The sequence below is a fragment of the Ischnura elegans genome, chromosome 5 (genome assembly GCF_921293095.1).
Source record: "Ischnura elegans chromosome 5, ioIscEleg1.1, whole genome shotgun sequence".
Classification (NCBI taxonomy): domain Eukaryota; kingdom Metazoa; phylum Arthropoda; class Insecta; order Odonata; family Coenagrionidae; genus Ischnura; species Ischnura elegans.
The window spans coordinates 12,356,886-12,382,701 of NC_060250.1; the positions used below are offsets into that span (position 1 = coordinate 12,356,886).

Genomic DNA, 25,816 nt, shown 5'->3' on the forward strand with positions numbered 1-25,816 from the left:
GAGAGAAAGTTTGTTTATGGCGGTTGTGAATAAGGAAATGGATGGTCTGTTATAATATATGGAGGATTTGACCGACAGCTATGGTCATTTGCACCATGAAAGAAGTAAGGGTGGAGAGAAACCTGGCATCGACGTTAGCCTGCTCTTAATGAAAGTTGCCAATGGGACCACGGCTTAATGTCCCATTATCTAACAGACTGAGTGTTTTGCTTAAAGTTTCCTCCTCACAGCATTTGAGCAGGGATCAGGAGGTTTCTTGAAGATTCTCTGCCACCACTGGGATCTGAAACCGTACCCAGGAGATGTGAAACCAACACTCTAGCCACCACACCAACCCAATCCCAGAGGGCTTTGTGGAAGGCACTTCAAGTGCAACACTTTGTCCTTCGGATGGGCTATTAAGCTGTGGCCCACTTGATGCCTTACATTAAGAGCAGGCTTATGCACGACATCAGGTTTCTCTTTACAATTCCCTCATGTCGCAAATGACCTCCGCTATCGGTCGCCTCCTTCAAATACTGCATCGCCAAATAGATATGTAAACTGTATTAGTGTAAAGGGAATTGATGGTGAAAGGAAGCCTGTAAGTAAGGGATCTGTGAATCACAGATAAACAGTGGTGAGGTAGATGGAAGAGAATAGTTCTGTGTTTAACGGGTTGGGACGAAGAGGAGAACGTCAGGAGTTTGTGAATTAGTCATGGCATTCATTATTCATTGGAAAAACCTGAGGTCACCAAGTGCGCACCGATTTTGGAAGTGAAATATGTATTTCAAGTTGGGGGAGCAGATTATTAATAGGGGGATGATGAAGGGTGGTTGTCACGATATTCCACAATTGAAGTTGAGGGGCCATTTAAGAGCTTTGAGATTCATTAGACAAGCAGAAGTTACAAGCGAATCTTGAAATTATTGTTAACAGTTTGTGGAGAACAGAGGAATGTTACATGCGAGGTTTTTAAAAGATATGAGGTTCTTTTTGGGAAAACTGATGAGCATCCTTACATATATTCAGGGAAATGTTATATTGGATGGACTTTGTGTTGAGGTTACATGGAACTCTTGATATCCTTTGTGATCTGAAGGTGGTAGGGTGTTATTTGTCAGAATCAAAGTTGTTATAAATGTGTGATGGGATCGTGTGGGTAGTTGCTGATCCAAGGGTCCCGGGTTCAAATCCTGAATATTCTCATATCAGTGGCTACGTCTGAGGTGAGCCCTACCTAACCTATCCAAAACCAACCTTCAGGTTAAAGTTACTGAGAGAATGATTAACTTCTGGTGCAATTGTTGTTGCCTTTTCACTGTGAATTTACTGTTTACATTTGTATTTGATCATTAACTGTCTTTTACTGCATTTCAGGATGTTATTAGCTCTTCGGTTGCTCCGAACTGTGCGAATGGTGCGTCTCATTACTGAGCGGAGAAACCTTGAGAGAGGTTTGAGGCAAGCAGTGTCGCAAAATAAACGGCGCTACCAAAAGGATGGCTTTGATCTTGATCTCACCTACGTCACAACTCGAGTCATTGCCATGAGTTTTCCTTCTAGTGGGTGGATGTCTATGTATAGAAATCCAATAAAGGTAAATTATTCTATGAATAAATTCATTGTCAAGATCCAAACTAGATTAAAAGTGATACATACCAAGGTTGGGGTTGTTAAAGAAAATTACTGATATGCAACAAGTAATTAAATTAGCCAGTGGTGCAGCGAGGGGGATTTGGGGGTTAAAACCCCCACGCAGAACTTAGAGAAATTTTAAAGTTGAATCCATTTTACTTAATTGAATTGATATTACTAACAGAATAGTGTAAGGATTAATAAAATATCCCTCAGAAAGCCATAAAACTCACCATTTTGAACCGTTTCTCTTAAAATTTCACAATTTATTAATCTTGCACCTACCGCTTATCCTGGTGGGTATTCCATACCTCCTTACACCCCAGTATTAGTTGCACCTAAACCCCCTCGCAGCCTTAATTCCTAGCTGCGCCCCTGAAATTAGCATTCCTTAAACGAGTCCCTTGAAAATGTTTTGCACTCCCCAGTAGAAAACTCTCTCATGTTGAGGGAAGGCAGAGGTTTGCACCCGTCCTGAGGTGGGGACTCAACTCAGCGGGATGCCAATCCGTTTCCTCCCCCACTGTCCGAGACCCTAGAAGGATTAAAAGACTCCTTCATGGAGTGAGTCCACTGTAAACTAAATGAAATAGCTGTGTTTTATATAAATAAATATTTGTTGTTCCCGTAATTTTTTTAATATGTGAAATGAATTCCCTGTGTTTTTCTGAGCCTGAAGAAATTATGAGTGAAGTTCTAATGTTCATATTAATGGATTTTTAGTATTTTTATATTGTGTATCGACTTATGTGGAACTGAACTGTTGATATAAATGCAAGAACTCTGTTTGAAATTTCCATGTGATAAGCGAAAAAGGAGAATTCATTTCTAACTTTAGATTTATCAGATAAGCAATAAACATTTTTTTTAAAACACTGCAAATAGCAATGGGTGACAGCGAAAAGGGCTTAGGAAATGGTCGATCTGGGCGGCCTAGGAAGGGCTTGGGCTTGCGCTAAGTTGGGCCTTGAGAGATGACCACATACCTGGGTCTATTGTGTCCACGGCTGTCACTTGCCTCAACCGTGTGCTGCATATATGTGACTTTGGTTTGTTTGCATTGGAAAATTGATGTAGCACATGAGCGGCTTTCATTCTTTTGCAAAGAAAATCCTTGCCACATATGAGCGGCATTTGGTGCGAAAGTGTTAATCCCTTCCACTTAAATTTATTTTATGCATATTGTGCTCCTATCTTCTATGTATTTATTTTTTGGCGGTGCTTTTTAAATGGAATGTTAGATAATGAAATGGTATTTTATAGTTTGTAATCAACATAGAGCAGTGAAATAAAAAGTTCTTATTATTATTCTGTATTGCAAAGTTAAATACATGGAGAACACAGCTATCGCTACTTGTATAAAATCATATCATTATTTTTAATGATTCATATTTCATGAAATATGAGGGGGTGAGAAGCCAAGGGGTACAAGTGATTTTTATCTGAACAGAGTTAGGTAAAGTTAATTGTTAGAAGAAATACACAAAAATTGGTTGCCAAGGGATTCGAGCGAGTCTCAGTTCTATGCTGACCTCTAGTGGAAAATCAAATGCACTATATCAAATATCTAATTCTTCTCATTCGCTTTCTATACCTAATTTCTGTACCTGACTGTGTATAGAAAAAAGAAATCACTTGAACCCCTTGGCTTCCAAACCACTCATATAAGTTCTTTATGTTGTTCATTATGGATGCTTTAACATTGTTAAAGCTTCAAAGTATTTATATTAATCCCCTTATTAGTGCTAAAATTATAAAAATGTGATGACTAGCTACACTAGTCATTCCGCAATTTGGCAACGGAGGTTCATGACGAGCTAGTCTCGTCATTTCAGTGCAAAGGGTTAAGGGGGCTACAATTTGGGCTCCATTACATATGGATGTAGGTCGAATAGATTTCAATTTAATATTACTTATGCTGTCCATCTTCCGGCTTTTTAAAATCTAGGTGCTCCTTAATGAAGCCAATATTACAAAGATGAGATGCCCTCAACTAATGATGAAGGGGTGGTATGGTGTTCTACTTAAAAGTTATATAATTTGAAGGTCCTGTATTTGATCATTACAGTGGTCATCAGAGGATTTTCTTTTAAATATAAATTTTTGATCTTAGATGATACTCTCCTTATATGTAATGGAAAATCATATTCCCTGGATACTGAACATTTGTGATTTTACATAATTACATAACAATGTTCATTTCAAAGTTGATTATTTTAGCTCATCTTATTTCATACCAGTACCTATAGCATGTAATTTTCCTTCGTTTTATTATATATTAGGAATGCCAAACCTTGTTGAAATTTTGCTGTGGAAATATCTCCCCAAGATTACTACTTGGACTAAATTTTGCATGAATAATAAACGACTGTCAACTTTATCCATAGGAAGTGGCGAGGTTTCTGGACACTAAACATGAAGGACATTACAAAGTTTATAACTTGTGCAGTGAGCGATCATATGATACTTCATTCTTTCATGGAAGGGTGGAGAGATACTCTATAGATGACCATAATGTGCCTACTCTACGGTAAGATCACATTAATTTTTATTATATGTACTGATGGGTTGAATCTGTAGGGAGCTCTATCATGTCTCATAGTCCATGATTTATGATTGTAGAATTTGATTTATAATTCTTATACAGCAGAATACCTATTATCCGGCTGCAGTTTATCCAGGTTGTGGATTATCTGTGCATGATTTTCACTCACGCTCAATTCTTTCGTGATCTTTTTAAAAAAAATAAAATCCGACGCAAAACTATCAGGAATTACTGCATTACTGCTAGGATACACCGGGCTTATTATTTCCCTTAGAATCCCCTTCATTAAACGGAAGCAATCCCGCGCTAGCTGCATTCACGGGAGCACTGTGTTCCTGTTTTCCAAGCCTCGCAGTGCGCAACCGCGCTCCGTGATCACAGATACACGTCCCACAGCAGTTGCAACCTGGGCAACTTGTGCGAGACGCGACTACGTGGGGTGGAAGGGTAGGAGCGAGACGAAAGGTAGTCCACGTGATGGTGTCACATGAAAAACACTGTTGCAATGGAAGTGGGAAACCCTACCAACTATCTCTTCCCTGGAAACATGGAGTACAACCAAATGAGCCTCGGAATCTCATCAACAAGGACCCGTCCGCAAAGGGCGGGTGTCGGTCACGGCAGCAAGGTTGGCAAGGTCCTTGGGGTCGTAAACACGCTAAATCCTTGCAGAGACTTATCATCATCACCAGGAGCAGCAATGAAGAAGGAAGAAAAGAAGACTAAGAAGATGGAGAAGAAGAAGTCGGCTATAAATGTATGGACGTGGAATGTGAGGACTATGATAAGGGCGGGGAAGTTAGAAAATATAACAAGGGAAATGTTAAAGGGAGGATAGATAGCGATCTTAGGATTACGCGAGGTGAGGTTGAGGGATGGGGGGGGACTATTGGAGTGATGGGTATAGGGTTATATATAGTGGAGGGGAGGAAAGCCAGCATGGGGTAGCTTTAGTATTAAACGGGAAGATGGTTAAGCGTGTGGTTGGTATAGACCAGGTAAGCGATAGGATTCTGGTGGTAGAAATTGAGGCGTGGCCCACCAACCTTGTGGTGGTCCAAGTTTACATGCCCACTAGCAATCATAGGGAGGAAGAAGTAGATGAGGTGTATGAACAGCTCGAGGAAATAATTAGAGACACACCGGGTAAGAAAAATCTGATAGTGATGGGGGAGTGGAACGCTTCAGTCAGGGACAGAGGTGAGAAAGCAGCAGAATTTCACAGGAGAAACAAGTTGTTCATCACAAACACGTGGTTCAAACATCATAAAGAGCTAAGGTACACAAGGAAAAGTCCAGGGGATGTAGGGAGATATCAAATAGACTACATTATGGTAAGACAGAGGTTTAGGAATAGTGTGTAAAACTGGCACAGCTTCCCAGCAGCAGATGCGGATTCAGACCACAACCAAGTACTTATGAAATGTAACATAAGATTCAAAAGACTTATGAAAGCTAGGAAGGCGAAGAAATGGAACGTAGGAGCCCTGAAGGGGAGTATGAGGATAGAATATCAGGAACTAGTGGACATTAGTATACGGGAGATTGAAAGTACGAAGACTGTTGAGAAAAGATGGGATAATATTAAAATGGGAATAGTCAAAATGGCTGAGAAGTCAATTGGTTACGTTGACAGTAGAACAAATTAATAATCGATTACGACATGAAACTAAGAGAGCAAGGGGGGCTTGGAGGAAAAGACAGTTTGAGGAAATGGAAAAGTTTCATATGGAAGGAGAGGTAGGCACGTTATATGGCTAAGTTAAGTCGCTATCGGGCAGCAAAAGATGGCAAACCATGCCTAAAATTAAGGCTAAAGATGGAAGGATGCTAACCAAGTGAGAAGAGGTACAGAGTAGATGGAAGGAATACGTGGAGGATATCCATGAAGGAAAGAACAGACCGGAGATATTGACTTTAGAGGATGAAAGTGAAGTGGGGGAGGATAATCTTGGGCCAGGGACATTAGATTCAGAAATAGAGAATGCAATTCGTGATATGAATGCCAAATATCCCATGTGAGCTTCTGAAGAATCTATGGAAGGAAGATAAGAAAAGGTTTTTCGAACTAGTACGCAGGATCAATGAGGAGGAATGTTGGCCGGAAGATTTCGTGAAGACGGTTTTTCAGCTACCAAAATTGCAGCATCACGAGTGAGGAATGTGAGACTTAAGATAAAGGTGGGAGGTGAAAAACTTGAGCAGGTTGAGCAGTTCAACTATTTAGGCAGTACGTTAGAGAAAAATGGATACAGTAGTAAGGACATTAGGAAGAGAATTGCATTAGCAAAAGAGGCGTTCATGAACAGGAAGGAGCTTCTGACAGGATCGTTATGTAAGAGTTTAAAGAAAAGGTTATTGAAGAGTCTGATCTGGAGTCTAGTGCTTTACGGTGCGGAAACATGGACACTAAGGAAGGAGGACGAGAGAAAATTGGAGGCATTCGAGATGTGGGTATGGAGAAGAATGGAGAGGGTGAAGTGGACGGAGAGGAGGAGGAACGACGAAGTGCTGGACATGGTGGGTGAGGAGAGGCAGCTTTTAGATGAGGTACAGAGGAGACAGAAGGTATGGATGGGGGGGTACTTAGTGGTAAGGGGATATTGAAAATGGTGTTGGAGGGTAGAGTGTTAGGGAAAAGAGGGGGGGGGAAGGAAAAGAATAGGATTTTTAGATAGATTGAAAGGGAGTAGGCCTTACAGTGAATTAAAGAAGGTAGCGCTGGAAAGAAAGGGAGGCTCCCAGATCACTTCTTTAGTACTCCATGGAAACTACCTTAATCGGTAGAATATGTACTATAATAATAATGAACATTGCAAGACATTTAAGTGAAAGTTTGAGTTATCCATGTTTTCCGATTATTTGTGCTGTCTCTCCCCGTCATTAGCCATTAGGATAATTGGGAGTGTACTGTATTCTCCTTTTTCAAAATATTTGAGAGAATTTAGTGTAGTATTATGTAGACGTATTGGTACTCTTTGTTTCATTTCTTTTTTTGAGTTTCTCTGACTCTGAAATTGAAGGAAAAGCAGATTTTGGAAAATGGTTAAATTCTTCTGTGAAGTTAAGTTTTGCATTTAAAATTAATAAATCTTCGTAGAGTAGACCCTTGTGTTATGATATTAATCCATTCTGGAGGACAGATGGCAAAATGAATTCCTCAGTATGTTGGATCTGCATTATTTCCAAATGAGGAATCAGTTTAAGAGCATCAGTGCCTGTAATCTCGGTTTTGTAAAAAACATGTTTAGTTATTGAATACGCTATTGAATTTCCTGACTAATTACACTCTGAGCAAAAGGAACAAAATTGAAATTTTAAAAAAATCTGAAAAATCACCTTGGATTGTGTACTGAATCCACAGTAGGTTAAAATTTCTGATCTGGTTTTAACAGCTTGGGGGCCTATTTTATCATCTCGTGGTGCTTGTCTGTTTCATACATAGTTCTAGGTCCTTTGAACTTTGAAGCTAAGGAATTTAAATTATGTACATTTATAGTTAAAAGGATCTAATCCCATGCAGTCCATGAGGGAAATCATTTCTACTGTGTGTCATGAGGAGGCCATTAAGTTGTGCTTGTGTGCGATAAATATTATCACTAAAATCTTAATTTTCATGAACGATGAAGACAAATGTTAGAATTCAAAGATAGTGTAAAAAGATGGTTAGATGAGGACCCAGTGAATGTCATAGCAGTGCATTGCAAGGGAGGGAAAGGAAGAACTGGGACAATGGTGTGTGTCTGGCTAATATCGGCTGGACTTCTACCATCAGCAGATGACTGCTTAACTTATTTTGGAGACAGACGAACTGATTTGGAGGTGGGCAGCATATTTCAAGGAGTGGAGACCCCTAGTCAGGTAATCTTAAATCATGTTATCGTTGAATTTACCTGTGCTTCATGAATTAATTTTGTTAGTATTCAAGAAAAATGTACCTTATAAAAACTTATTATCCCCATTGGAATCCTTAATTGTTTTTCCCAGCATTAGAAGATGTAATCTACTCAACATTAATTGGCATTAAGATTTTCCTGACTACATACGTTGTCATTTAAGCCAATGAGTAGCTAGACTTAAATATTTTTGGCGGGATGAATGAAACTTTGGCCACTGCAATATGAGTTGCTGTCTGTTGATGATAGATTTTTTTCTGTGCTCTAGTTTTATCACTTTAAAAAAAATTATAAAAAAAGAATAAAGGAATATTGGCCGAAGAGGTTTCTGAAGTTAATGGCGGCTAATGACACCTACTTGCCTTTTCTTTCAGAGTCGTTATGTCCGGTATTTTGAAAAAACTCTAAAGCAATGGGGTGGCAAGCTACCTCCTAAAAAGAATCTCATTCTGCGTTCCATTAAAATTGACCAAATGGCAGGAGTTGGGAATGGAACTGGATCTGATTTTTCAGTGGAAATCTCATTAGGAAGAGATAACGTGGTGTTTACTGCTGACATGGGATCATTTCGGAATTGCCAAGTAAGATATTGAAATGATGATGGGTGTCAGAGGTACTAGAACCTCAGTTATACTGGAATATTTCCAAAATCGTAACTTAAAACAGCAGTGTATTTGAAAATGTCAACCATTTTTGCGGAACAGGATGACTAAGGTCCAGAGAGGTAAAATGGATACAGAATTATCATTCAAGGTTTGCATTTGCATGAAAACCATTTTGTGGGCATGTGTTCACATCCCATTGGTAGAAAAACCAGTGGAATATACTTCTGGTGCTTTACGGCAAAACAACAAGTTTTTCAAAGAGAAATGGGACCTAACGTTTCAGAGATAAATAACCGTAAATATGAAAGTAAATTTTTTAAATAAAATGGCTATGAATGGATTATCAGTCTTTCAATTATTTCGACTGATCTCTCCTGCATATCCAATGAATCTACAGATCACTGCAGATTCGGCTATTTCCCATGGTGAGAGCAAACCCCTATGAAAAAATAATATAAAACTGTTTCCAATTTTTATACATTCTTATACATTGTCATGGCAATGTATAAAAATTTGAAACAGTTTTATACAATTTTTTCATAGGGGAATGCATAAGACATGAGGAAGGTCTTATGGTGTGAAAGACAAGTTGGACTTTGTCGAATTAATGCCTAGTTCTATGTATTCATTAAGCACAGAAAACTAGATATTTTGAGGATGGAATTACTTTGTGAATTCTATTTGAGCAAAGAATGAAAGACAGATTGACCCATAAACAAGACAACCAACCTATTGGTTGCCAATGGAGTTGGAATGCCAAGTCAATAAGTTGCAATTGTTAAATCAATTTCTTCATATGTGTAGATGATGCCCCTACCATTATTTGTATCTTTCCACATCAGTTTAGTAAAACTGACCAGTTTTACTAAATTATAATGGAGAAATATGTGATTGCTGCAAAATGAATGTTTAAAAAACCTTCCAGAAAGATATGCTAAGAAGTATCTCCCATACCTCTCCTCTAGTTTGTAATCTTCAAGTCAGGGGAGTGACACAAAATAATGCAAACATTCTCTTTATATGTAATGCAGTTATAGGTATAGAATTCCTATTAATTAATGCTGCAATAACCATTTTCTTGCAGGTGAATCACAATTTTCAAGAGGACACATTGGAAATCCACCTTATCAACAGCCCAATTCTAACTGAAGATGTAAGACTTCTATTCCAATGCTCATCTGTAAGTAAAATTTTCAATCATTAAAACCTTAGGAAAACAAGATTGAAGCATTAGGTTTGGTAGGAGGGCATTAAGTATAATTGAAAGCAAAGAGTTTAATAAAAATTGAAAGCTAAGGCTAAGCAATAAGTTTAATATAAATTGATGGGAAGCCTCACAGGAAGCAATACTTGTATTAAATGAATATTAATTTAATAAGTTAAAGGCTGGTAATTTTTAGAGGCCAAAAAGCAAGAGCTAATTATCCAGTCTGGAGTTCATGCCATAATATGTATCGGTCTTCACAGCTTTGAAGATCACTTGCTCTGAAACAGAAAAACATAAGGTGAAGGAGACAGCAGGGTATGAAAGTGGTACCAGCTAAGGAATAGCTGCTCTTTTCAGTAATTTGGAGGAATTTTACTGGAATTAGATGCATTTGAGATGACTAGGGCAAGATGAGCATTTCTTGTCCTCATTTCTTTTATGACTTTCTTTATCTGTGATGCATTGCTCTTCTTTCAGAAAAGTATCCCAAAAGGATATGAAAATGCTCCATTCTACTTTTGGTTCCATACGGCATTCATTGAAAATAACCGGTAGGTAAATAGTTATATGTATTGTGTCTTTAGTATAAGTTAACATCATTATAAAAATATTCTCTACAGAAGTGCTTATTTTATACATTGATGTCCAATTAATCCCTCCCTCTACCATTAAAGGAATTGTAATGCAATGAAATTGATATATATATTTGGCTTCCACCCCAACCTTTCCATTACCTTTCCCCCTTGTTCCTAGCAAATAACATAAGGGGACTGTTCATTAACATATGGGGACTATAATGGGTTCCAAGCAAATAACGTATGGGGACTGTTCACTAAATATCTCTGTACTCAACAACGATGCCTTTGTGTCAAATCATGTCGCACCAAATAAAATATTCCATAAAAATGTACAAACGTCGCTTATCCGCAAACAATTTGTAATGCATTTGATTTTTTTAGATGCACGAAAGACGCAATAAAAAGTATATGCAGATATAAGAGTGATCATCCTATCCCAAAATTACACATACCAATTTCTAGTGAGGATTGCCTATGTTTCAAACATCAATGTTAAAGATGTTTGGCTTCTAATAGGGTGTCAAAAATTTGAAAATATTTAATTTAAGAATAATTCTAAGTTTTTGAGGCTTAATTCCATGGTAAATTAATTACAAGCAGCACAGATGCCAGATGATAAATGTATCTCAAAGTCATTGTTGATGGTTTGAAAAGAATTAACTATGTACTAACTAGCATTTTTTTCTAACTTACAATGGGTAAGAATTTATGGAGAATCCACTTCCTTCTTATGGCAGTGAAAATTCAATAATAATTACTGGTTTTCCCAGGTCAAGGCAATTAGTTGTTCAATGCAAAATGTCCAATAACTATCTAATACCTAACTTTTACATCTCTACTTTTTCTTATATTTTTGGTGTTTCACAATTCAGTTTAGTTTTTATGTCCTTCTTTGACTGGTATTTAAAACTTTTATTCTTTATTTATTCAGCTTGTTTATGGTTTAGTTTTAAGATGGAAGATTTAATATATTATGTCCATTCTTTGAAAAATAAATTACTACTTAACATATACATTACATTTTCTGAATAATTGGCAGCTAGAAAGGAAAAAGAGAGAACCACTCTAGCCTAAAAATTATGTGTGGTACTCATTTATGTATTTGCCCAGAGATTGATAACAGCATTGTGCATCAATATAAGGCACGTCAATGAATTACGCAAAGTGCATGTACAAGATAAGATAAAATACATATTAACAAATGGTATATGTAACTAAAATTAATCACTCATTCCACTCCTTTAAAAATTTGAATCAAAAAATTCTTTTAAAGAGTAAAACATTTGAAAGATAGAAATAACAATAAAAAAGATAGAACCATAGAAATGAAGTTAATAAAATGTTGATGCATTTCAGGTTATATCTAGCCAGAGAAGATTTGGATAATCCCCATAAGCGGAAAACTTGGAAAACATTCCGGAAAGGATTCTCTGTAGAACTTTTATTTGAAAAACCTGAACTTGTACATTAATTTAATCAAAATTATACAAGATGCCACATTGCATGAGCCTGTTCCTATTACATTGTTGTAAATTTTATACATTTTTGATAAATTTGTTTTTGCAAAATATGCTAGTTTTTGTTTGCTGTATAATACCTAAAAACCTTAGATTTGTTCCATTGTAATTAGCTTGAAGTGCAGAATAAATTTCTGCCTATTTGAGCATGGCATGAGCCTACTTAAGAGAGGGGAGGTCATCTATCTCTCTCCTGCAAATGGATATTATTGCAACGTACCCAGGCACCTAAGTCTCTGCTCTCTCAAGGGGGCTAACATGAGCCGCCTGCAGTCTTATTTATTTATTTATTTATTAAATTATTCAAACACAGCCATAATGGCCTTTACATTGAATACAAAACATAAAATCTGCAGCTTTAACAAATACAAACTATAAAAAAAACTATAAAAAGGATATAAAAAAGAAAAAAAAGGGATTCAGTAGATGGCTTTTCGAAGTTGCCTCTTGAATAATCTTATGGGCATTGAAAGATCCAGGGAAGGGTGAGTACTCGAAATGGAATTGAAGGAGGTAGGGAGTCTGTAAAAAAGTGATCTCTGAGAGAGAGAAAGATGGAATTTAGGTTGGTGTAGTAGGTGGTTATTACGGACGGAGCGGGTGGGAATGTGGAGTGAAAAGAAAGGCAGCATATCTGAAGATCGGAAGGAAATATCGTGGAAATTCCTTCGGGAGGATAGTGGGACCAATGATAGGGCAGACATTACTTCAGAGCGAGAAGAATTACGGAGGTGAGGTACACGGTGTCGGACTATTGAAATAAAGAAATTAACTGGGCGTTCAAGAATTTTAAGGTTGGAGGGGCTGGCAGTGGAGTAAATAACGGAGCAGTACTCGAGGATTGGGAGAACGCAACCGGTGAAAATAGCTCTCATGGTGATTGGATCAGTAACAGAAGTGAGTCGTTAAAGAACACCCACGACTGACATGGCCTTGGTTTTCATTTTATTTAGGTGAGGAAGAAAAGTTAGTTTGGGGTCGAAAGTAACACCCAGGTCATTGATGGTGGACTCTATGGGAACAATTTCATTAAAAATAGTATATTTATGAGGATTGAGGGTGCGTTTTAAAGAAAAGGGTATGTATTTTGATTTGCTTGTATTAATTTTGAGTTGCCACTGAAGGCACCAGGCCTCGAGGGAATGAAGGGAAGACTGCAAAGACTGAGAGTCAGAAGTATTCTCAACTCTTTTGAATATTTTACAGTCATCTGCAAAGAGGAGAATTCCACATGCGTTAGAAAGTGCACAGCTCGTAATATCGTCAATGAAGAGGGAAAAGAGAAGAGGTCCGAGAACACTGCCTTGGGGGACGCCTGAAAGGATGGGGGTGCTTGGAGACTTAGCATGGGCTTAGATTGTATTTCACAATCCACCAACTGTGAATCATTGAAGAAGGCCTAACAAGATGTGCAAAGGAAAAATCATAAGATGCATTGTGTGGCACAATGATTGCTCTGTTATCTGGCTCAACCTTCAGTGACCTATGGCCTTTGTATAATAATTGACAGTCAACTAGAGGGGAATTTGAATCATCATCATTGTCTTTGGTTCCCTCGGGTAATGTTAACTGCAAGTATAGAAAAAGTGTCAAGAGGACATGTGCCACGGAGTGGGTGGGCTCCTTGGCAGTTGTACAGCAGGTAGTTGCCAAAACGGAAAATAATTTTAGGGCTGGGGGGGGGGGGGGGCAGAGAAAAACAACACCACTTATGCTGCAGATTTAGCTGTTTCTTCTGTTAATCCTTAACCCTTCAGCTGTGATACCTAGATCGCAAGTCTCCCACTGGTGGAAAAAAATTAGCCAATGAGGCCAGATCCTTTTTTCTGCCAGAAGGGGCAGAGCAGGTATATAAACCTAGTAATGCCTTCCCAGCCCTTCTCTTGAGGGCCTGCAGAGAGGATCCCAACAACTTAGGGAAAATTGGTGGAATATCTGGTGAATAGGTGAAAAATTTTCATGGGCCAAAATCTACAAAACAAATATTTCATGAAGTTCGTTAGCAATTTTCTACTTGACTTGTAACCAAACACCAAGGCAATTGGTTGATATTGACCCACACTGATTATAATCCTTCCATTCTCCTATCCAGTCTCCATAGTGCAATGGGAGGATAATAGGACAGCCTAGATCCTCAAAGGATTGGAATACGACTGCTTACAAGCTAAGAAGGTAATAGACTGTTTATTTTCTCTTTGTGGGTGAGTTGATGTGGCTAAAGTGACGGTGAGGGGAGGGAAAGTTTCTTGACACGTGACTTTCCATTTGCCAATCAACAGACAGTAGGCGTAGCCTAGCACTTCGGAAATTCAGTCACTTGTGTAAACACCTCCATTGTGTAAACATCGTGAATCTGCTTGTGGAGCAGTGTTGCCAAACCTCATGCGTTCTCTAGCATGGGCCTCACAGACCTCAACGACTTAATCATAAATACTTTGGTACCCCATTATTGTATTGAATTGTTCGTGCTTGTACCTTTTCCTCTCGCCCCTTAGTGTTGCACAACCGCTTGCCGGGGTCACACACGTTTGTCAGAGGTTAGTGAAAAACAAATACATATTACATGAGGTTCGTTGAGTCTGAGAGACCCATGCTAGGTGATTATGTGATTTTTCTTAAATTATTTATTTGTCATTTTTTTAAAGTTAAGAATGGCTCCAATTGATGATTCTATTGCAAATTAGTTGGAGAACAATCTGTCAGTTGATGAAAACCTACCTAACGACAAATAGCTATATGGAGTCTGATATTGGGCTAGATCATGTTTGGGGAGAGAGTTTTGAGGTCAATTCTGTTTGCAAAGAGAGAACTTTGCTGAGCAATAAACAGAATTTATCATCCCACGATATTTTTTCCTCAAATTTAATTCAAGACAAAGAGTTTTCATCTGAAGATAAAATAACCTTTATCTTGCATTCGAAGGAGACCAAGGAGGAAGTGTTATTTCAGCAAGATTTGCTTTCATAGGTTATCAGTCTCACAGTATTCACAATAAAGGACTTTTACAGCATCATATAAAAGGACAAAAGATTGAAAGCGGGTTAAAGTTTTTGAAGAAACAGTCCCGAACAGTTGACGAGACTACATGAAACGTCGTGAAAGCAATGTGAAATTGCAGCGTGATATACGGATTGATATACTACGCATCCTCCATAGAGACTTGACCACTCTATCAGGAGGTCCAAGAAGCAGTAATGCAGATGAAAGGTTGGTGGTCCACAAAAACTGTTGCACAATACAGTAAGAGCCGCAAAATATAATACATGTGTTTCGAATTCAAAGCAGCAATACGCCTCAAATACTCAAAAAAGCTGTGTTTTCATTGCCATGAAAACTCTAAGTTAATAGTTTGCAATTTCGTTGAGTTTTTAATTTTATTTAAAATTTAATATTTTTTCTAAGTTCATTGTTCATTAAATATTGTAACAAAGTCACAAAGAAATTTCTATACTACGCGATAAGTTTTTTTAATTTAATTTTTCAAAGATGTGCGTGTATAAGCTTAAAATACCAGTTATTTACACTTAAAAGAGATTAGGCAAAAAATAAAGTCCGTTTTCATGTTTCTTAATTTTTAGTACATAGTTTCATATGCTCCAAAACCGACTATTGATTAAAAACCAAATCTTTCTGCGAGCATTTTAGAGAATTGCATTATTTTATTCTGAGGTCTGACAGACCCAAGGTAGGTGGTTGTGTGACAAAAATATTCGCCAGGTGGTTGAGGGTTAAGCATGCCTTTCACCAACAGTGCCACATTGAGCGTGGTAGCTGGCAATGTCATGGGCTTCTGAGAAGGGATTATCCTCAACACCTTCCGAATGAGTAGGTATTTTGTCTCGGCACTGGGCCCAAAATAACTGTGGTCACACATGACTCGCATGTTTTCAGCTACAAACTAGGGCTGCTGTGTGCATTTGGCAACATGAGTTCGCTTTTGATCTCTCTCTCTCTCGGTACTACCCCTACCCATCAGCGAAAACCTCGGAGTGTGTCCGGGCTCTCACGAAGGCTCACCCACAAAACATAAAATGAACAGATAATAGTTGGGTGAGAGAGGGGAGATACTGATTGTTCCATTCATAAAAAAAATTGGGCTAAAAAAATAAGGTAGGCATGGGAGAGCAGGTTAGAAAAGACAGAAGAACATTCTAGCATGTATTTTCTCTAGTCTGTCTTGCCACCAAATAAGTAAATACGAAGTCAACACATTGGGGGCGGATTTATGGGAGGGAGTGGTCATGACCCATCCCCATATTTTATCAAAAATTCTTAATTTTTACAAGTTCAAGTCAAATTTACAAGTCCCAAACATGAGGAAAGTTTGTATTGTATTTATCGTGAATGGTAACAACCCCTACTTGAGGAGGGAATTTCAGTTCATGGGATTTGATTTGTGGCAATGATTTGGTTCTTAAATCGTTATAATGAACCAAATGATCCGTGTGAATCTCAAATCCATGTGAATCGGTTACTAGCATTTCAAATATTAAGAGAGGTAACTATTCCTACTGATTATTATTTTTTATTTTAATGTCATGTTTAATAAATTGTTTTCAGGTTTTAAAACCTCTTCAATTTGTCTGAATATTATGCTACACAAAAATAGTAGTCCACCCTAAATTTATTGTGAAATGCATTTAATGTAAATAATCCCAAAACAAAGTTCAATCAGTCAGATTATAGAAAATTTATAACTGTTCCATCGCATGCAACTATTTCATAAATAATATTACACTTATTAAAAGATTTAACTGTGAGAACAAGGAATTCATTTTAATTCCATCTTAAAAATCTCTATACCTCAAGAATTTTCATTTCACTGCTATTTTCAGAATACTTGTAGAATTGATTACTCTGTGATAAAGATTTTATCATAGAAGAAAAGTTCAACAAAATTAGCAATCAGCATACCTACTTGTCAAGTCAATGGTAGTAAAGGAGAAGAGTTCATTTTTATTACCAATCTATATAGCTGTTACTCATAATAATGATAATTAACTGCCTTTCGTGGGTAGCATCAACACAGGCAAGCCCAATTCTAATTGTCTTATTGAGTGGTTTGGCTTTGAATCTTCTACATAAATAGTTCATTTCGAACGGTTCATTCACGAACGACACAATTCTACTCCCTACCTTAAAAATGCTCCTCTCTCCCAGGGGGTATTCCATACTCCCTGGACCAAAGTCATGACCCCCCCTGGCAAATTTGATGCTGAATCCACCCCAAGATATAGTTAGGAATAACATAATTTTTCAGGAGATGGTAGGCAAGCAATCCTATCTTCTGTTTACTACTTCCTCAGGGCTTTGGTTGAGAAGAAATTCAAAGATTGTTCATTAGTAAAGAGAGGAAAGTGTGAAATTATACATGCACCACACTAAGGATTTAAAAGTCTGGCTGATGAGAATTTGTGGAAGATTAATCTGGGGGAGAGTTGAAACACTTACATGTGCAATGCCTCCTCATAATGCTTCAACAAGGTTCAGTTCTCATCAAGTTACACTAATTTCGTATCCACGCAGAAGTCCCACCATTAGTTAATTAATAAGTTGTTAAAAATAAAAGGGAAACTATAAGGAGATTTCATCTTATAGAACGATTCTCCTTGACCTTTGATAAGTTAGGAAACTATTTCTTGGAGTATAGGCCTTTTAATTATTATTTTTAATAATCTATGACCAAGGTAACTGAACTTTTATCGTTCCATTTTCAACGTTTTCATGCAAAGCTCAAATGGTTACCAAAATGTTAAGCCAAAGGTCAGTTTCCAAAAATACAAACTTTTAGTACGGGACTGGATTTAATGTTAGGTCGCCGGATTCATTACACTGAATTCTATTAACTCCAAAGGCTAATCTGTCCATAGTACTAAATATAAAGAACATAGTTGTTGGCAAGGTTTTAAGAAAAGGAGACTGCTGCTCCCAAACACAACGATTTATTTTAAGCACCTGTTCACAACTAACATAAACAACTCTTAGCATGATGGCATTTAAAATGGAATAATAAGGTTCAGAAATTTTTGCCTCGTATGATTTTTAATTAGAAAAAAATTAAAGACTAACATTCCAAGATATAATCTACAACCTTAAATGAGTAGTGTAAGTCCTTATACACTCTAAATTCAGAGTCATAACTAAGAGAGGCAGGGCAGCTGCCCCCTCATTGAAAATAACGTAGCATTAAATACTGAATATGCAGAGCAGGGTCAAACATTTACCTACTCACCAGGAGAGAAACCTTATGTGCACCTCAATAGGGAACTGAAAGCATGGAAGGTAGAACTTCCTGAAAGATGATGTCTACTAAAATTGGTGCAAGTCATGTAAAATTTTAGGTTTTCCCGGCATATACATCTATTGATCAAAAATTTCTCGGGACTCCCACCGGGTGTGGTATTGGGGTAATTCTAGGTGAAAGTCATATTTACTATTGAGAGCATCGTAACCTGGAAATGCTAACCGTCACAGCCTAAATTCCATTGCTTCAGACATATCCATTCATTCATACATCACATCAGAACACAAAATAAGGGCATGACATTTTTTCAAACAAAAATGAGGGCTTCTACAAAAAGAGTAAACTTTATTGCAGATTTATGACCTGACTCAAAGAATCTTTCTTGACTAATTGTAAGAAATTCATGGTTAAATAAAAAACACAGTACTGTTCCACAACCTTATAATTTTGCAGTCTACTAGTTTCAATGTTACAACGTCATTATCAAGACAAGAGTCTTGATAATGACGTTGTAACGTTGAGTCTCGGGACTCCCACCGGGTGTGGTATTGGGGTAATTCTAGGTGAAAGTCATATTTACTATTGAGAGCATCGTAACCTGGAAATGCTAACCGTCACAGCCTAAATTCCATTGCTTCAGACATATCCATTCATTCATACATCACATCAGAACACAAAATAAGGGCATGACATTTTTTCAAACAAAAATGAGGGCTTCTACAAAAAGAGTAAACTTTATTGCAGATTTATGACCTGACTCAAAGAATCTTTCTTGACTAATTGTAAGAAATTCATGGTTAAATAAAAAACACAGTACTGTTCCACAACCTTATAATTTTGCAGTCTACTAGTTTCAACGTTACAACGTCATTATCAAGACAAGAGTCTTGATAATGACGTTGTAACGTTGAAACTAGTAGACTGCAAAATTATAAGGTTGTGGAACAGTACTGTGTTTTTTATTTAACCATGAATATCTCATCGTTCCACCAAGTAACGCCTAAATCTGTTGATTATAATTGTAAGAACTAATAACGGCAGATAAAAAAACACACTCTGGCTAGGAGAACAAACATAAACTACACCGGTAGCCATATCCAAACAATTCATACATGTAGGAAAGTTGGTTGAAATACTATTTATCTTTTGGAGATTGAAAAGTGAGAAAGAGTTCATTATGCCCCACCTTCATTATTCATGTGTATGTACTATGTACCTATACATCAGTTTCACACAAAAATAGAGAAGGTTGAGATTTATGCTGTTATTTTATTACTGGTGACCATGCAAACTTAAGCGCAGCACCCCTAGCACTTATCATGTTGGGATCCACTCTATAAGAAAAACAACTACTAGGGAACCAACTAAGATGGTTTGGGTGAAACAATGTCCAATAAATGATTGTGTTGAAGCTTTACAGGGGAAATTCATGAAACACTAGGCCTTTTTAAAACTGAATGTTTTACATAAATTGACACTTGAATAAAGTTTGATGCTGGGGTCTGATGACATATGTTTAACAGTATATACTGTTAAGCATAGGCCAGTGAAGGTTACTTTACGACACTGAGATCGATGAGGAATGCGTGAAATCCAGAGATCATAAGACTTAAACAAAAATTAACTTCGTTTCGTTTCCTCCTTCCCGCCGAGTTCAGGATGAGGTGGGAAGCATTATACAAGGCCGGCGGGGTTACTCACGTTAATTCTGTGAAATGATGCTACCACAATGACAGGGAGCGGAATATGTAACATGCCGACACCCGGCCAAAACTATCAGCGACAACAACTTTGCATTCTGATACTTCCAAAAAGGAAAGTCAGGGGAACTATGGCGACAAACGGTTTCCTATTTCCAATATTACATATTTTTATAAGGCATGCGCAATGCAGAGATGTAATCGTGAATGTTCTAGGCGGCATCGAAAGTAGGTCATTATATCCATAAAATGGATGCAGTTTTTCTTGAGAGTGTAGTGAATTCTCATCATTCCACATGATAGGTAGCGTAAAATCAACTGACGAAACGTAGATTTTAAAATTTAATATGCACGGCAAGAAGCCAATGTGCCTTAGAAATGGTTCCAGAATAATCCAGAAGACCGATATGATGGAAAAAATCAAGTTATGGCCAAGAAACCTTACACAAAGGGATATCACGAAGCAAAATCAAAACGTACAATTTAATTGTACACGCAATGGCCACTGTCAGCCATCAAAATCAATCGAGATTTTGCCCAATCCCGCAAATATGAAATACATCACGAATGCACATGTAACACGCATCTAAATCATGGAAAATTGGGAATCCTCTCAACGATAGATAGCCCAATAAGCATGCAGAGAAGTAACCATAAAAAACAGCACACTTTTTTATGAAACCGGTGGATCACACCCTGTGAGGGATAAGCATGGCCTTCCGAGAACTCTTCTGTTAAAAGAGAGGAATATCACGAATTATGTTGGGAATGATAAGAAGTGAAATTTCAATACTCCACAGTAGCTATCTTCTACTGACACACATTTAGTTTACTCTCAAATCATCGAAGAGCTAATAGAGACTGATGAGAAAGGAGACAGTAATCTGGTGATTATCCGAAAAAATATAACTAATAATGTTAATGTTCATCGGATAGATACATTTACTTAGTTATATTTTCATGTTTTAAGTCAGAAAAGCATAACTTGAGAAGAAAATTGACACCCCAAAAAGGGTCCGAGTTAGTCGCGAAAAAAGCACGACTAAATTAAACATACATGTTCTTAATTACCTGATACATTTCTTAGTCGGCAACATTCATCAAATTAAAATACAGGGCATGATAGCCGTCACTAAAAAAGCATTTAGTCGTTAAAATCGTTGAAAGTGAAGGCACAAATTAAACATGTCTTTTCACACAAAATTAGCCAAGAATTCCTCACTTGAAAGCCCGGATATTTTTCTGAAATGCTCATTCAGATTTTCCGATTCACTTAATGACACGCTAAACTCTTCATTTGTGTTATAATTGCAATAAAGAATTGAAAATTAAACTCGTGTCATAAAAGTAAATTTGGCAACATTGTGAAGAGCGCACATGTCCACAAAATCCATAGCCGCCGCAACTCTGGAACTTTCGAGAAACTTCCAGAAAGATTCGGTCAATACCGGAAGTTTAGAATATACGAGTGAACATAGCTGTTTTATACATTTAAAAAATTTAAATCTTGTAGTCATTTTCCTTTAAAGTTACAAAAAAACAATTAAAAAGTGATAAATAAGAGCTTTTATAATTTAAATATACCATTCAAGAAATTATATTGCTATTTTAACTTGTAAAGAAAATAGTCTTTAGGTTGAGAGCAAATTCTGGAAGGTGGGAGGAGCCTAAACCGGAAGTGCAGACCAACTCAAGATTTCGAGAAAGATCGTCCCGCGAGCCTTTATACATGAGCGAGGCCAGTTCCCGGTGTCATATTTGATTCAGCATTCGCTGTGCTTGGTCGCTGGTGGATACTCCAGTGGTTCTGTGTTCCCTTGTTACGTTGTTGAGAGAGATATCTCATCAGAGTAAGTTGTATTTGAAGTTTGTATTTGTTTGTGTTATTATTGATGAGATTTAATGGTTGGTTCTTGACAGCAGCAGAGGAATTGTAGATGGTTATAGGTGCTTTTCCTCCATTACAGATGCCGGAGGACGTTCAGATGCAGTCCGATGCAGAGGTGGAGACGTTTGCATTTCAAGCTGAAATCGCTCAGCTTATGTCGTTGATCATCAACACATTTTACTCGAACAAAGAAATTTTTCTAAGGGAGCTGATTTCTAACTCTTCAGATGTAAGTGGTGCTGCCAGTGATTTAATTGAACCTTAGTCGTACTTTTTTGAAGTAATTGCTAATTGTACTAATAACTTTACAGGCCCTCGATAAGATTCGTTACGAGAGCCTTACGGATCAGTCGAAGCTCGAAAGCGCCAAAGAATTATTCATCAAGATTATCCCCAACAAGAATGATCGCACGCTGACCATCATAGACACGTAAGTAGGGAAGCTGATTCCTGAATGTAGAATGGGTATCTCAGTGGTCAGAGTTATTGTAAGTAACATGATCGTATTGTCTTACAGCGGAATCGGTATGACCAAAGCCGATCTTGTGAACAACCTTGGAACCATTGCCAAGTCCGGCACTAAGGCTTTCATGGAAGCTTTGCAGGCCGGAGCCGATATTTCTATGATTGGACAGTTCGGTGTCGGTTTCTACTCTGCATATCTGGTCGCTGACAAGTAAGTTTGAAACGTGTTCGAACATGTCTGCTCAAGGTCCTTAAAATGTGCTCACTATTAATTAGTTTTCTTCATTTTACATAGGGTCGTGGTAACGTCGAAACATAATGATGATGAACAGTACACTTGGGAGTCGTCTGCTGGTGGCTCATTCACCGTGCGCCCGGATGCGGGAGAGCCATTGGGGCGGGGAACGAAGATAGTCCTTTATGTGAAAGAAGATCAAGCAGAATTTTTAGAGGAAAGGAAAATCAAGGATGTGGTAAAGAAGCATTCTCAGTTCATTGGCTATCCCATCAAATTGATGGTGGAGAAGGAGCGTGATAAGGAAGTCTCTGACGACGAGGAGGAGGAGAAGAAAGAAGAGGAAGAGGAGAAAGAAGAGGATAAGAAGCCCAAGATAGAAGACGTTGAAGATGACGAGGAAGAAGGTGGGGACAAGAAGGGGAAGAAGAAGAAGACAATTAAGGAGAAGTATACAGAGGACGAAGAGTTGAACAAGACCAAGCCCATTTGGACTCGTAATCCTGATGACATTAGCCAGGAAGAATATGGCGAATTTTATAAGTCTCTCACCAATGATTGGGAGGATCATTTGGCTGTGAAACACTTCTCGGTGGAGGGGCAATTGGAATTCAGGGCCTTGCTGTTCGTTCCAAGGAGGGCACCGTTTGATCTGTTTGACAACAAGAAAAGGAAGAACAACATTAAGCTATACGTGAGGAGGGTCTTCATCATGGACAACTGTGAAGATCTCATCCCAGAGTACCTCAACTTCATCAAGGGTGTGGTGGACTCTGAGGATCTGCCACTTAACATTTCCCGTGAAATGCTGCAGCAGAATAAAATTCTTAAGGTAATTAACCTTGATTAACTGTCTGAATTTCTCTTGACAATTGAAATTTTGTGGTCGTCAATGTAATCTGATTTTTACCGTGAATGTTTTATAGGTCATCAGGAAGAACTTGGTGAAGAAGTGCTTGGAGCTGTTTGAAGAGCTTGCAGAGGATAAAGAGAATTATCGCAAGTGCTACGAGCAGTTCGGCAAGAACTTGAAGTTGGGTATTCATGAGGATAGCCAGAACCGCAAGAAACTTAGCGAGCTCCTCCGTTATCACACTTCCGCATCAGGGGATGAGGCCTGCGCATTGAAGGAATATGTTGGTAGGATGAAGGAAGGCCAGCAGAGTATCTACTATATCACTGGGGAGAGCCGGGAGCAAGTAGCCAACTCTGCTTTTGTGGAGAGGGTGAAGAAGCGTGGTTTCGAAGTTGTGTATATGACTGAGCCTATTGATGAGTACGTCGTGCAGCAGCTGAAGGAATATGATGGTAAGTAGTCATGCATGTATAGTATGCGCACGGCCCTTTTTTATTAGGTTTCTTTATGGCGTGTTTAAGTTAAAACTACTTAATATCCCTTTCAGGAAAGACATTGGTATCAGTCACCAAAGAGGGTCTTGAGCTTCCCGAAGACGAAGAGGAGAAGAAGAAGAGGGAAGAGGATAGGACCAGATTGGAGGCTCTCTGCAAAGTCATGAAGGACATCCTTGACAAGAAGGTAGAGAAGGTTGTCGTGTCGAACAGGCTAGTCGCATCTCCCTGCTGTATTGTCACATCTCAATATGGGTGGACTGCTAACATGGAGAGAATTATGAAGGCACAGGCTCTCAGAGATGCATCAACGCTTGGTTATATGGCTGCCAAGAAGCATCTCGAAATAAACCCAGATCATGCCATCATTGAATCTCTAAGGAAGAAGGTTGAAGCGGACAAGCATGACAAGGCTGTTAAGGATCTCGTCCTCCTCCTGTTTGAGACTGCCCTGCTGGCTTCAGGATTTTCTCTCGAGGATCCTCAGGTATGTTCCAATTTTAATTTTAGGAGGTATGTTCCAATTTTAATTTTAGGAGATTTAGATTTTAAGTCTTAAATGGTACCGTCGTTACTGGATATACTTTGGTCTTTATTGGTCGTGTTGAGTTTTGTGGTAGTAGAACGCCAGCTGGACGTAGTCTGTAATGAAATTGTAATCAATCTTAAATCATTGAAAATTGTGATAAATTCGTGTCTTTATAATGTGTTAATGAGCTTGTAACGTCGAAACAAGCATGAAATGTTTTCCGGAGATTAGTAATTGTGCTCAATTTACGTTTATTATTCTTCTTTCTAAACAAAACTACCAGTCTGAAATTGTTCAAAAATTTTATATGTACGTACTCAAGTAGTCTATCTCTGAAGAATTCATGTCGTGGATTTCCTATAGTAATGCTCTATTGGTGGCTAGTTCTTTGGTGCTTCAAGGGTGTAATGTTTGGTTTGATTTCTTAATCTTCACCATGGGTGGCTTTCCAAATTGCAGGTCCATGCTGCCAGGATTCACAGGATGATCAAGCTCGGTCTTGGAATTGATGAAGACGATGCCGAGGAGGAGATGACTGCTGGTGCTTCTGACGAGAAGAAGGATGAGGAGATGCCAGCACTGGAAGGTGATGCTGAAGATGCTTCAAGAATGGAAGAAGTGGATTAGGCTGTGTTATGTGCTTAATGTGGACTACTTTTACAATTTCATCTTCATTTCTTTCATTCACATTCCTGTTCATTCATTGATCAGTATTTGCCCAGTTGGCCATTGTGTGGCCCGAGAAGTGGTGGGTACTAGTTGCCATTATTGTTTGAGTGAGTTGTCTGTGAATATGTTTAAGTGAAATTCTCAGTGAGACTTATTTAATTGCTGTTTATGACATATAATGTCTATTAAAGTTTCATCTTAATAAAAGCGTTATTTATATATTGTGATTTTGTGTCCATTAAGCATTGAAAAATTCTATCAGAGGTGTGACGTGTAGTGTGGGTGATTTATAGGAATCAAACTGGAGTGGGAATTTCTCTCTTGGAATTGTTCTTCATATAAGATGCAGTGGGAGGAGATGGCACGCATTGGAGAATATTCTGCAAATTAATATTCCTTATTTCATCTGTAGCTACTGATACAGAGAGGTAAGGCTTCAAACTCCACACAAACTGTTCAGCTAGGTTTTGCCCTGTAGATGGATTACCTATCTTCAGTTAAAGATTGCAGAGTTATTGAGGAAATTGACTCATGAAGACAATTGGTAGAAAAGACTTACTCTACTGTAGCATTGCACTAATTTGAAAAGAGATTTCTACTTCAGTACATAACTTGATTGGACCATACTCAAACCCACTATTGCTGGGATGTGCACAGGATTTGCCTACTTTAAGTACTTGGCTGTAGTATGTAATCAAGTAGTCTATCTCTTAATTGCAGAACTAATTTAATGCTCAAATTCAACATTGTGTTGATGAAACAAATAGC

The 25,816-nt window shown here is 38.0% G+C and overlaps 2 protein-coding genes and 1 long non-coding RNA gene across 5 annotated transcripts in view; 2 read left to right on the forward strand and 1 right to left on the reverse strand.

Annotated features, from left to right (window-relative positions):
• The window catches only part of LOC124158498 (phosphatidylinositol 3,4,5-trisphosphate 3-phosphatase TPTE2-like), a 29,724-nt gene extending 17,703 nt beyond the window's left edge, over positions 1 to 12,021 (forward strand). For all 3 annotated transcript variants that reach the window (XM_046533621.1, XM_046533618.1, XM_046533619.1), the window contains exons 5-11: positions 1,363 to 1,582; positions 4,008 to 4,150; positions 7,795 to 8,026; positions 8,436 to 8,642; positions 9,751 to 9,846; positions 10,351 to 10,424; positions 11,808 to 12,021. In XM_046533621.1, coding sequence (XP_046389577.1) covers positions 1,363 to 1,582; positions 4,008 to 4,150; positions 7,795 to 8,026; positions 8,436 to 8,642; positions 9,751 to 9,846; positions 10,351 to 10,424; positions 11,808 to 11,922 — 1,087 coding nt within the window. In that variant the 3' untranslated portion in view covers positions 11,923 to 12,021. The remainder of the gene's footprint in view (positions 1 to 1,362; positions 1,583 to 4,007; positions 4,151 to 7,794; positions 8,027 to 8,435; positions 8,643 to 9,750; positions 9,847 to 10,350; positions 10,425 to 11,807) is intronic.
• A 7,649-nt stretch (positions 12,022 to 19,670) lies between these two features.
• On the reverse strand, positions 19,671 to 21,554 carry LOC124158500. Its single transcript, XR_006864813.1, has 2 exons — positions 21,135 to 21,554; positions 19,671 to 21,044 (listed from the first exon to the last, which is right to left on the reverse strand). It is a non-coding gene; the product is annotated as an uncharacterized LOC124158500 (long non-coding RNA).
• Positions 21,555 to 21,647: 93 nt separating this feature from the next.
• Positions 21,648 to 25,267, forward strand: LOC124158499 (heat shock protein 83). The gene is made up of 8 exons (XM_046533622.1): positions 21,648 to 21,762; positions 21,880 to 22,029; positions 22,112 to 22,230; positions 22,318 to 22,476; positions 22,561 to 23,332; positions 23,427 to 23,808; positions 23,904 to 24,337; positions 24,839 to 25,267. Exons 2-8 carry the CDS (start codon positions 21,880 to 21,882, stop codon positions 25,004 to 25,006), a joined length of 2,184 nt encoding a protein of 727 aa, XP_046389578.1. The 5' UTR covers positions 21,648 to 21,762; the 3' UTR covers positions 25,007 to 25,267.
• The last annotated feature ends 549 nt before the right edge of the window (positions 25,268 to 25,816 follow it).